The following is a 12,989-nucleotide window of genomic DNA, read 5'->3' as shown; positions in this document are numbered from 1 at the left end:
CCTACAGAGAGATACAAATCTTCTTGCATGGTCGTCAGCATCTTCTGAGGACAGCCCTTTGAAGGTAGGGAACTTGATGTTCACCTTGGCCAAAACACTAGCTAGTGGCTCCATGATTCCTTGCTGAGAGCAAGTCTGTTGCACAATAACTTGCTGTAGCAGAATAGGAGAGAGCTTTTCTGGAGAAGGTGATCCCGAAGATGGGGAACCTGATGACGAAGGAACGGGTGATGTGATATGTGGAGGTATAGGTGATGAGGTTGAAGGATTTCTACACGGCGTCAAAGGTCGTCTTTTGTGATAGTACTTCAGAGGGATCAGTAGTGGGCTTTGACGCTCAACTGACCTCCTTGTATGTGTCATGCAGTGACCTCCAATCCAACCAAGCTTCGGGTAAGAGAACCTTGAACTGGCTGAAGACTGGTCTAGACTCTACTAGACCAGACGAGTGACTAGACCAGCTGGACCAGGGACGAGGGACGAGGAGGACTAGACCAGGGCCGAGGGGTCTAGACCAGAGACGAGGCAAGTTGGACCAAGGCGAGAGGGGACCAGGCCAGCAAGGCGAGAGACTAGACCAACTAGATTAAGCTATCAAGGGTGAAACTGGACCAGACCAACAGGCTGCACAGGCGAGGCGAAGAACCCAGCTACTCAACAGAGTGAGACTTCAGTTGAGGTCCCGCCGTGATCGCCAAAATGAGAGCACCTGTAGCGCGGATAATGCGTCGTGCTCTCTACAGTGTGGGTGCCCCTCAGTGCAATGTGCGTGACAATCTCACTCAACCAAATGAAAACTCTCTCAGACAGAATGAAACACAGAAATAACGGATAACAACACAGAAACAATGGATAACAACAAAGACACAACAGTGGACCAGAACATGTGGACTCGACTAGCTCAAAGAACCATGTACAGACCCTGGCGTGGCAGCACACTCCGCTCCAGCCCAGGACTCACAGGTACAAATGGGGTGTCGAGGCTCAGATGTGCAGGGATGGTGAAGCAGTGTTCTGTGTAAGACTCTCTAGACGACTACGTGCAAGATAAGATAGGACTGCCCCCAAAAATGACTACTCATATGTACAACCATAAGAGCCACCAACGGCCCATAAAGAACATCATCTAAGTCTATCCCCACTGGGTGGCGGTGGTGACCTGGCCACGATGTCCACTAGACCACCCTGCCACGTGTCTGCCCAAGTGTGAACCGACCAGACCAAAGGCCAACTGACCAAAGCCCAACTATAAACTACTGTCATATGAAAGTGAAAGTGACACTGTAGCAGGCTACAAGATGGTTTTGACTCGCTAGATAGAGTCATGAGATATCAGGATTAAAGATGTCTCGGATTATTCCTACTTGAGATACAGAGACATAGAGGCGCTCTATTGAGTGGGCAAAGACAGAGACAGTCCCAGAGACGCATCTTAGATTTCTTTAGTCTGAGTACCACAGAGGCAGAGGGGACACCACCATCACAGAGCTCGGTTCCCACCCATACACACACCAATGGTACTATCATTGATCGAGCTATAGAGTTAGGGAGATCGAGACGACCGCGACTGATGAGGAGGGGAGCCACCCAGCACCGACGGAGATTGCGGCAGAGGATCCACAGGATTCTAGCACGACACCCAGAGTGTCGATCAGGATAGGCTTCATGCTACTGTTATATTGTATCATGGTGACATTTATCCCCACTTTGTACCTTTATGGCATGATACCATTGATCAGCCTACCAGCCACCCATAAGAGTCGGTAGCACTCCTATCAGTTTCCTTGTTTGTAGTTTTCTTTGTTTGTACCCAGACTTGGTACTAGACTCATCATTGTAATCAGTTGGTCTCATAGGTCATTTTGGCCTTTTGTAGACGTTAATATATCATTTCATTTCTCTCTCTCTCTCTCTCTCTCTCTCTCTCTCTCGCGTGCATGTGTGCGCACACGCTTTTTTTTGTGGTAAAACTAAAATTACATTAATGTACATTGCATGGCATCCTAAAATGGCTGAAGCCACAACCAGAAGGCTAGAAATAGTCAAAGAAAACCTCAAACTCTTGAAGTGAAATGTTTCTCAAATGAAAACAATCACGAAGAGACTGAAGGAGCTGAGTACAAAAGTATGGGTAGGGTAAAGCTGAACAACTCTGGCCATTGCGAAAAGCTTGCTGAAAATAATTGCGTGTATGATAAGGAAGCTAAAGGGCCTAGAACTGCACCCAAGCAAGAAAATATTCGTACTCTGATAATGGTGAATTCAATTGGTATCCTAGAAGAGTCTTCCAAAACGGCAGTGAGGGAAACAAGATTGCAGCCTTTGTGTAGCCTCTCGACTAGTATCTTGGGCATGAGAACAATGTCAATATATATGAGGTTTTGTCTCATCATGTTGGTAGCAACAACAACGTGAAGAGGAAGCAATGCGTGGATGTGCTGGAAGGACTCAAACAAGAAGCATACCGATGAGACAACTCCAAAAGAAAATCCTTTGTTTGAGAGAAAATTTGCAATTCCAACTATTTTGTAAAATGCTTTTACACCATCGAAGAGGTGAGAATTCCATATAATCGATTACCTTGCTTCAAAATCCAAGGCGAAGAATGAGCGAACGATAAGTTTTGGAAGCAAGAAGCACATGAAAACCAAAGAAGTAGTAGCCCGGGCAATCAAAACACCAATGTTGCAAAATCTCCATAATCTCAAGGGGAGGAATTGGCTGAAAAGATGGAAGAAGCTGACTAATAGCTCTCCATATTGGTCGATGATGCATTCCGTGATGGCATTTTAGAACAGCTGCAAGAAAAGATAGAACAATATCATCCTTAAGAACCATATCATCACCATGATGTAGATTATACGCTTGCCAAACACATGGCCTAGTGTCGGAGCCAATCAAAGAAAGGTCAATACTGTTGGAGAGTAGGAGCAAGGATGCCAAACAACCAATTTTTTTTTTCCCAAAAGACATAGAAGGGAAATGAGCTCGAAAAGCCTTGCTATATGATCCAGAAAATTGTGAGAGGCAATATAATTCCATACTAGATAAGGAGCTGTTTCAATAGACACACCACAACCGTAACAAAGAGAGGATGTCACATGGTGCCTTGTCAGAAAAGACTCAACTGGAAGAATTGCAAGCAAGCATAGCCATATAAAAAGTCGACAATTTGAAGGCATCTAACTACTCCATATAATGCTGAGGTGTTTTCTCCACCATGAGAAAAGCTTATGCATTCGCCAAATCTATTTGGAAAATCATGAAACCATTGACTCGGAAGGAGGAATCTGTAAACTGAATGCATAAAAAACTGAAGGGAATGGCCTGATATAGGCTCCAATCTGCCAATATTTTTGACTCATCGAGAGGAGGAATGAGCTTAAAAGGTGTCAAAAATTTTGAATCTTTCGCCATAAAGGATGATAATGATAGTCCAGGCCAAACTTAGCACAAGCATCTACAAAAGATAGCACTTGACCTCTATCATCTAGTACATCTTTAACAAACTAGACACCTTTTCTTGCAAGGAAATTAGCCTTCCTAGGCTCTTATTACTCCACTGAAGTCTCTCCAAATGAAGCAAATTAGAACTATTATTCAGTTGTGGAGTGTAGTCAAGAAAGTGTACAAGCTCTTCCAAGCACAACCAACAATCTTGCCATCAAAATGACAAAAAATTGCATCCCAATGCGTGACCGTCTAATTGCCAAAAGATGTAGAAGACATCTTAACACGCATGTCTGCCAGCATAATAGCCCTGTGCTGTCTCTGAGATACCAACTCGAGTACCAAAGAGGTCTTTCGTACCAATGCATGAAAGTGTATGTCAAGAATATTCAAACCACCATACTGTTTCAGAGAACAAAGCCTCTTAACAGACATAAGGTGAAGGCCCTTTTTAGCATGTTTAATTTTCCAAATAATACCAGGTTGAAGACATAAACGAACTATGTCAACTTTCCTCCTCATTATCAATGGCAAACAAAATTGAATACATGCCATAACAATAGCTTTTACAATCCGTAAATGAACGTGTAGTAGCCATGTAGAAAATTTCCAATAATCAAGCTTTTGATTCAACCTTTGCATTTGTAACAGACTTGGATACCCCAAGTCGAACCACGACACGCAAGAAATCACTAAAGAACACAAACTTTATCACAATTCAATAGAGACGACACGGCCTAGCGTAGTTCCGTGCCCAGAGGTATTGCCCCCAAAGTCTGGCGCCCCTTTCGGTATTTATTTTTATATTAATGATTGAGCAAAGTACAAAGTCCGAGGGTCTTCTTTGCTCAATGCCCTCTGGCACAACTGAGGGAGAGTGTGCCCCTGAATACAACTTCATAGGCTTTGGGCCTTCTTAAAGAAATACATGAAAAGCTTTAGGTCTCAAAAGTATCCAAGCCCAAAAGCTAGCGCTCTAGGCCAGCTAGTGCAATTCGCGGCGCGAAAAGCGGACGTGTGTCCAACCTGCCACGTCAGCAAGATTTATGGAATTTTGCAAGCCTTCCACGTCAGCAACTGCTTGCTGTTTTAAAATTCCTGTCGCCTTGGGCCCCATTGGACGGGACCCCCATAAGTTGGGACAACTTATATAAGGTCATTTATTCGTCAAATGAGCATGCCACGTCATCATTTTGTGACATACTACCCTCTTGAAAGAATTTTAATCGCCCTCAATTACGCTTGCAAAATCAAACATAAGCCAAAAACTAGTACAGTAGACATTGACTCAAGTACCGATGCACTAGACGACACAAATCAGCACTTGCTCAAAGACGACAGTCACTGAACATGCACATCATATTCAAATCAAATCACATAAAGTCCATCGAGATCTCGGACCATGATCTCTCGGCAACCTTTTAGCAATCGCATCTAAATCCACACTGGATCTCACTGATGTCGGATTAACTGATTCTTATTGCTATCATGTCCATCTCATATGGAATCTCAAGACTGAAATGCTGTAGTCATTTTGTCCTTCAAACATGCACTCAGACACGACTCACATGAGAGAGCACACGTAAATCAGAATCATTTCAAGAATTCCCATGTCAGAGTACTTTATTCATAAAGTCATACAACAGAATATTGTCAGCCTATTTGTATCCCTGAAAGTCCAAAAGAGAAATCAATGACTTTATACCATATGGGTAATTTGTGACAAAGGAGCGGAGTAACTCCCCTCTTGTGCAGTCTCGTCTTCACCATATTCAACCCTGCTGATCTGCGGGATCTCTCGGAATAGATGAAGCTAGACCGAAAGCCTCAAGGTAAAATTCCAGTATCTCAGAAGTATCTGATAGGTCCTCCTTCTCCATCCACTCGCATCCAATGCCAGATAGTTCTTGAATTTCACCAAGAACCGCCGTATCACTTTACCTTTCACTTTCCTTTCCTTGTGAGCCAATATGTACTTGGGAACGAGTATCTCCTCGCTCTCTTCTACTTCAGACTGCTCCTCAAGCTCCCTGTGGACTGGCACCTCACCCTTGAAAGGTTTCAAGAGACTCACATGAAAAGCATTGTGAATCTTTGAAGTATTTCGCAACTTCAGTCTGAAGGATACATGATGTATCTTCTCTTGAATCTGGAAAGGTCCATAATATCGTATACTTAGCTTTGGTTATCCATTCCATGTAGAGTGACTGTAAAAATACTATCCTCCCTAAATGACTGTGCATGCAATGCAGATGAACAAAGTGACGGAGTGTCAAACCGTTCACCAAACACAGGCCAAAAGTGAAATCAAAACTTGACTTTTCGACCTAAACCTATCAACTGCGGCAAATCACAACGGAAATGCCAATGCTTGATGGACAATCATGCTCATGCTTTTTCTGAGACTGTGTCATGCCAAGGAATAAACATGCAAAAGCGATTGACAAAACGGACAATCGGAATTCAACGTGAATTCCTTGAAAACAAATCTTCTTTCCTTTCTAGAGTGATCTGCATACGTCCGTGCTCATCCGTGAGTGAATCATGTGCATCGTGCAATACGCACGCCTGTGAAAAGAAAACACATAAAGATGGCAACGAAAATACCAGAGACTGTCACGAATGAGAAACTCGAACAATGGGTGCTGACTAATCATGCGAAGACAAAATACTTCCTGTATGGGTCTTTTGGACCTCGACTCGAGAGTCAAGATTGGTCTTGCATGACTGATCGTATCTGCAATGAGGTTAGCTTCACTAGAAACATCATCATCCAAACCATCATCCTTGCGAATAAGTGGCTTGGCTCCCACTCTTCAGAGCATCTGGATGCAGAGTCTGAGAGTGAGACCCTCCCACTCCTTGTACTTTTGAGTTACAGATTAATACAAAAAGAAATACCGAAAGGGGTGCCAGGTCAGCAGCTGCTTGTTGTTTTAAAATTCTCGTGTCCCCTTGGGCCCCATCGGACGGGGCCCCCATAAGTTGAGACAACTTATATAAGGTCATTTATCCATCAACTGACATGCCACGTCATCATTTTGTGACAGCATTACTCATTGAGTCATTTGCTGATAGGAGATATACCAACCTTACGGGTATCCCAAATGTCTGATTACATACTCTTGTGAAGGAATTTCACGTAAGCAAATCAAAGTATGCCACGGATGTGCACCAATTGCTAGAAATTGGATTTACAAAACTTACACAAAGGCTAGCAGCTTGTCCAAACAAAGCGAGTGCTTCCATTAGCCTCTGTACATCTGATTGCATATTGCAAGGCATATGAAAGGAATTATTAGCATTAGCTTATGCTACAAATGATTTACCATCTGGCAATTGCAAACCATGCAGTGCACCAAAAGTCAACATAATGTATCTTCAAATTCTTCTAACCTTATGAATAAATTTTCCTATTCAATGCATTTACTAAGTGCAACATGTGAACCATTGGGCATGCACGCTAGAACTATATGTTTTCACCTGGATAATTTTTTCTATTTCTACTACTCAACGAATTGCCAAATGTAACTAACATATGACTAATTTCGGTCAAGTAAATAGCATCGATAATGTGAGTAGTGTGCAAGTATCATATTTATTTGTTATCAATTTGAATCTTTAGGGTTAATTGAAACACTCTCATAGACATTGCTTTGTATGTTTGTAGTAAGATTTTTCAAGGACTGAGTAAATTATGATAGTTGCAGGGAAAAAAAGCAAAAAAAGATGCAAAAGAGCTCTCACCTGAAGAGAAGAAAGCAAAAGCCGAAGCTCTTGCCATCAAGGTAGAGGTCACCGCCTTTGTTGGTCTTATGGAAGATAAATTTTCTCCAAAAGTATCTCCATCTCATAAAGGATAGGTTAATTTATTAGAGAGTTGATGCTGTGAATAAGTATATTCTGTGCCTAGAAAATTGAATTGATTTATAACTTTTTTTTTTTGGCGGCTTTTATTCCTTGCCTCACATCTATTATCAATGGATGCAAATACCACAGTTGTCTCACATTTTCCAAACATGGATAATAATATGCTTCTGATTAAGGGTGACCACATGAGCCTGCTAGGACGGGGGACCTTGTGGGAAACTGATGGAGAGATTGCACAGGACCACTCATACGAGAAGGCAACATGCCAACAACTAGCTCAGACATGGCTAGGTAATGTTGAGGAGGCAAATGACAGAACTTTTCTTGACACCAAGTTGTTGACGATCATGTATGATAGGTCTGCTTTTGTAGCTAGTGCATGCTCATCTTTGTTAGTCTCCTTGGCAGTAACTTTTGGTACTTTTGTCTCAGGCTCTTGTGTCATCTTTCTTGTTGTAACAGCTCATGTATTTGTGTGGTGTTGCCTATGTGCATTTCTTACCATAATCACATCTTCTTTGATGACTAAAAACGGTAAGCTGTAGATACAGCAGCATTGCTTCTTACAAAATTTTGAACTGGTGTCTGACAATAATTGACAGCTGTGTTACTCTAAGAGGAGGCAAGTAGTCCACAAAATGTTCAGTACTGATATAGGTGAACTAATTGGGGGTGGACGAGAGGAAGCTTGTTGATTGTTAATAAAATGTTTGGAATGGGGGAGAAGGTGGATGGATGATAGTGGAAAGGGATGGGGCAGCAAACCTTTGCATTGAAAATTATTCTGCTTTTAAATTGAACAACTTCCATTCTTTTCTATGTTTTGACAACATGCTGGTCGATGCCCTTGCTGCCCCTTTCTCTCCTTTGAAATGTGTATGTTGTGAAAAAGACTTCTGCGGTGATGAGATTCTGAATATTGGTTGCAGGCAGAGGAAGCGAGGAAGAAGAAAATTGCAGCAGTGAAAGCTCGTGTGCAACATCTCAAGGCTAGTACAAATTTCAAAGAGAGCATCCTTTTATTTTCAGGGGGACTCGTCCATTTTTTATATCAATCAACATCTTGCTAATAGACGGTATTTTACTCTATCATGAGAGCTTCATGTTACTATGTTCTATTGCACATGTTTACAGGATGTTGAGGAAAAGTATAGTAACGAGAACATGCAGAAGATTCATGATAAGTGGCGCAAAATCATGAGAACTGCTAAAACCAAGGAACTTCACAAAGACATCGAAATATTCTCAGAGTGCTATGATTGTGAGGTTTGTTAGAAAGTCTGATGCTACTGCTATTTGACTTATTGCTGCCTGCTCATTCTAAATCTTGGGGTCTTGTGGAACAGGTTAAACGCAAAGATGGCTCTATTGCTATATTGATGAGGCACTTACTTGAAGCTGAACAGCAACGGGATCTGGCTTTTAGCAAACATTTGGAGATTCTCAATCAGCTGATGAGCTTGCATAATACAAGGATGAAGGTATGCTAAACATTAAGGTCATTTTGTGTTTCTAAAGCCATGAAGTTGTTTCACTTGATATTCTGGCGTAGCAAAATTAGCCATGACACCGAGACCGCGCTGATCTTTAACGGATGTATGCACTAAAATTACAAACCCAGGCAATCTCACCCAATTAGGAATATTCATTGGTTGGCACATCACAATGCAACACGAATGCTGACATATGCATGTTACAAGACACAAAAATCAGCGCCGCTGAGCACTCCTCCGAGGAGACGGTCTGCGACATGAAGCTACTCAACGACTACCTCCTCACCCCCGCAAATAACCTAAAAAGGTCGAGGCCATGAGCTTAGAGAATTGATACAACCAAACGCTCCCCAGTCTACAGCTTGCATCGTTTGGAGGTTTCAAGCATACAACTAAACGCTCCCTAGACACCCGGTGTGCGTCGTTCAGAGGTTCTCGAGCATACAACGAAACGCTCCCTAGACACCTGGTCTGCGTCGTTACGAGGTTTAAACATTATTAAATAGTAGTTCTTCAGTACTCCACCTGGGAGTAAATCACAAATCATAGAAATCAGTAATAAAGCCAGAGTCAAAACAATTGTCAAATTGGCATGTGGCCAGGTGCTCACAGGATGTGATGCATAATGAGTATGCGAGATATTTGACAAACATGGAGATTGCACATGGACTGGCCATCCTGAATGGCCTATAGAGATTTCTAGCAGCGAATGGGTTCACTGGTTTTCCTCACAGACATGGGGCCAGCATAATGAACTATGTTATGGCTCGGCCCAGTCTTATACCATCTATTCACCCTCTCATTCATATTGTTCGGAGAGATGAGCATGCTAGATATATGTGGGTCTGGGTGAGAGCAGAGACGGGGAGGTCACTTTATATTGCAATATGCTATTTCCCCTCGAGCATATCTCTCTATACATCGCCCAAGGGGCAGTCACCATACATGATTTTAGATGAGGACATATGAAAGTTCTCTAGGGATAGGGATGCCATCCTCCTAGGGGACTTCAATGCTAGGACAGGCCACTCTCAAACAACCTTCTATGATACCTCAGAGGAAATGTTAAGAGAGCTGGATGTCAGTGATCTGGGATTGGCCGGGTGCACACAGGATGTGGTGCATAATGAGTATGTCATAAAATCTATTATCTAGCTAACCCAAATGATTTACTCATACTAAACTGATCATTAAATGTGGGAGAATAAACAGGAACAAGATTTAGAATAGAGACATGTGTCTCTAGACCTATCTCAACAGGGGACCAAAAGGAGTGATGGTTACATCTCAATAGGGGTCCAAAAGGAGATTGTCTACCAAAGAGCAATGTGGAATAAGTGATTCTAGACTTATCTAAGCAGGGGACCAAGAGGAGAGATGGTTGCATCTCAATAGGGGTCCAAAAGGAGACTGTCTACCAAAAAGCAATGTGCAATAAGTGCTTCTAGACTTATCTCAGCAAGGGATCAAGAGGAGATTGTTACATCTCAATAGGGGTCCAAAAGGAGATAGTCTATCAAAGAGCAACATGCATCTAATGAAACTTAAAGACCTTAGGGTTAGTTTCATTAAAGACCTCCAAAGGATAGTGTTAAAAGTCCTTTGACCTTAGGCAAGTTAGGGCTGAGCTTGAGGTGGGAACCCGACCAAGCTTGAGGTGCTTGTCATGCTTGGTGACTAAGGTGCTTGAGGTGTTTGTCGTACTTGATGACTAAGGTGCTTGAGGTGCTTGTCATGCTTGATGAGGAAGGTGCTTGAGAAGCTTCCCATGCATGGGGGGTAAGGTGCTTGGGTCAAAAAGAGACCCTAGAAAGGAGGGGGAAAGCCCCAAAGTTAGGGGAATCTTTGACTTAACCTCCCACTCACCCAAAGGGCACTCCCTTTTTCAAGGGACACATGGACACATGTCAGGCTTTCCCTATGCTTAGCCACGTGGGGTGCTTGAATCCTATTGGCTGGGCTAAAGAGGGTCCAATGAGCTTCTAGTTCAATTCAATAAATATCTAGATATTTTCAAGCTCTCTCTCAAAGAGGTAAGGAGGACACTTGTCCTAATGCTACCCATGTTGCTTGAAATGCATTGTGCATGTGATTGGCTAGGCTTAGAGGGGTCCAACGAGCTCTAAGCTTGAGCTAAAAAGAGAGGTCGACCAAGGCAAGCAAGGGGTGTGCTTGGGGATATACACCCTCTCACACACCCATTTTTACACACGTTCTCACTTGTGGTGAAAGTGGAGAAACTTCCAACTCTTTCTCCAAGCTTGTTGAGAAGTTGAGTGCATACACTAACACTCTTGGCTATGGAATGCAAATCCAACCAAGAGCCGTGCTTCAATGCTTAAGCTTGCCATCTTCTCCATCTTCATTACTATGCTATTATGTATGCTAGCAAGAAGAGTGATGATAAGTGAGGAACTACTTCTTTCTCCTATGAAACGTTTCTTCTTCCTCTTCCCTATCCTCATTCCCCGCTAGCTCTCTCCACCTTCGAAGGTGTTTGAGGCTTTGGAACTGAGGCTTGGGATAGTTAATGCTTTCTACAAAGTTTATGTTATGCTTGTGATGCATGAAGCTTTCCATCTTCATTGCATCACCAAGGTCACAAGGAACACAAAGATTGTATTGTACGAAGTCTCTCTTGATGGGAGAAACTATAATACAAATGCCTATTGGAGGGGGGGCCGGTTCCGTAATAATCCGGTCCAACTGTTGTCATGTTCTCTAAACTCTCTCTCTTGCAAAAGTATCGTTCATGCCAAGTTAACTAAGTACCATGCTTATGTTGCTACCATCAATTAAGTTCACCCGCTATGCTCACAAAGTAATTTCACAAAAGTGATTTATCTAACTCTCTAATTCCGCTACTTTCAAAGTTCATAGGCCATTTTCATTACATTGGTATCAGAGCATTTGGTTTCTCTTTTCTTGCATAAGAAGAGAGGTCCTTAAGTAGCCTCTTAATGGTAGATTTTGTTAATTATATTAGGGCAAGTGGGACTGGGATCTATTATCGGTTTTGTTGAGTACACTATGTGGGATATGGTGTACACCTCGGGAGCTTTGGTCTTAATAATGGAGTCTTTTTAGACTTGCCTACGGCTTTATCATTATTGAGCCATAAGAAGTCCGATAAGAGCTATCCCTCTGCAACTCTGCTATGTTAGACCCACTCCACTACTCTCTATAATTAACCAATTCGAGCCATGGGTGTAGATACTTAAGTGCCTATTTTCAAAGGCTAAGAGGAGTAGGAACTAAGGTTTTGAATTGCCAAAGCATACACCAAGTAAACACATAAGTTTAATTAACATGGCTAACAATAACCAAGAGAGTAGAATGAAAATTTTTAACTTTGATTTTGCACATGAAGGTGCTAGGCCATTTATCTTCCAAACGGCAATAATCTATGTGTTACTCACCCATATGATAAGAAAGTCATGTATGAATCCCATGCCTCTCCTTATGCAGGGCAAAAAGGGATTCCATAATCTACTCTTCGAGGAGAAGAAATGTATTTATGTTGGCCTACCATGAAAAGTAAACATACCATAAAGAGTGTTTCAAAATGTGTGGTATGCCAAAAATCAAAATTTGATTGAGGGAAGCAACTTGGATTGTTTCAGTCAACAGGCTCAACAAGAAAACACACTCTATGCTTGTCAAAAAGACTATTAAGGCACATCAAACCGCAATCCTCTTCAGATCTCAAATTTTCAAGTAGCATGGCTTGCCAATATCCATAGTGTCGGACAAAGATCATAGAATGACAGTGGGACCTCGACACTCGCATGCCAAGCTCAATCAGTTGAGGAGACCCGATGGGTCAGTTGTCTGTGAGCCAGAGGATATGCGTGCAGTTGCTACTGACTTTTACCGTGAGCTACTGTCGGCTGAGCCCGAGTCAGAGAGACAGGATGCATGCAGGGAGCAGGTCTGGGCACAGATGCCTTGTCTTGTGACTGAGGAGATGCGGCAAAGGCTTGAGTTACCTCTTCAGCTTGAGGAGCTGCACACGGCCCTCAGGGCCCTTCCTCGTGGTAGCTGTCCAGGTGAGGATGGGCTGACTTTCACCTTCTTCTTGGAGTACTGGGACCTGCTTGGCCCAGATCTTTGTAGTGCCTTTCAGTACATTCTACACACAGGAGTGATGCCGGATAGCATGAGTGAGGGCCTGAT

At 42.7% G+C, this 12,989-nt stretch overlaps 1 protein-coding gene across 7 annotated transcripts in view; it reads left to right on the top strand.

The window, feature by feature from the left end:
- Positions 1 to 12,989, top strand: part of LOC147442030 (dynein regulatory complex subunit 2-like) — a 157,699-nt gene that overhangs the window by 47,842 nt on the left and 96,868 nt on the right. For all 7 annotated transcript variants that reach the window (XM_086528356.1, XM_086528361.1, XM_086528359.1 and 4 more), the window contains exons 3-6: positions 7,161 to 7,238; positions 8,250 to 8,309; positions 8,455 to 8,586; positions 8,667 to 8,801. In XM_086528356.1, coding sequence (XP_086384482.1) covers positions 7,161 to 7,238; positions 8,250 to 8,309; positions 8,455 to 8,586; positions 8,667 to 8,801 — 405 coding nt within the window. The remainder of the gene's footprint in view (positions 1 to 7,160; positions 7,239 to 8,249; positions 8,310 to 8,454; positions 8,587 to 8,666; positions 8,802 to 12,989) is intronic.

This window comes from Adiantum capillus-veneris, chromosome 14 (genome assembly GCF_014529385.1).
Source record: "Adiantum capillus-veneris isolate H3 chromosome 14, ASM1452938v2, whole genome shotgun sequence".
NCBI lineage: Eukaryota > Viridiplantae > Streptophyta > Polypodiopsida > Polypodiales > Pteridaceae > Adiantum > Adiantum capillus-veneris.
Note: the sequence above shows the minus strand (reverse complement) of the source record. Positions and strands in the feature narration are given on the sequence as shown.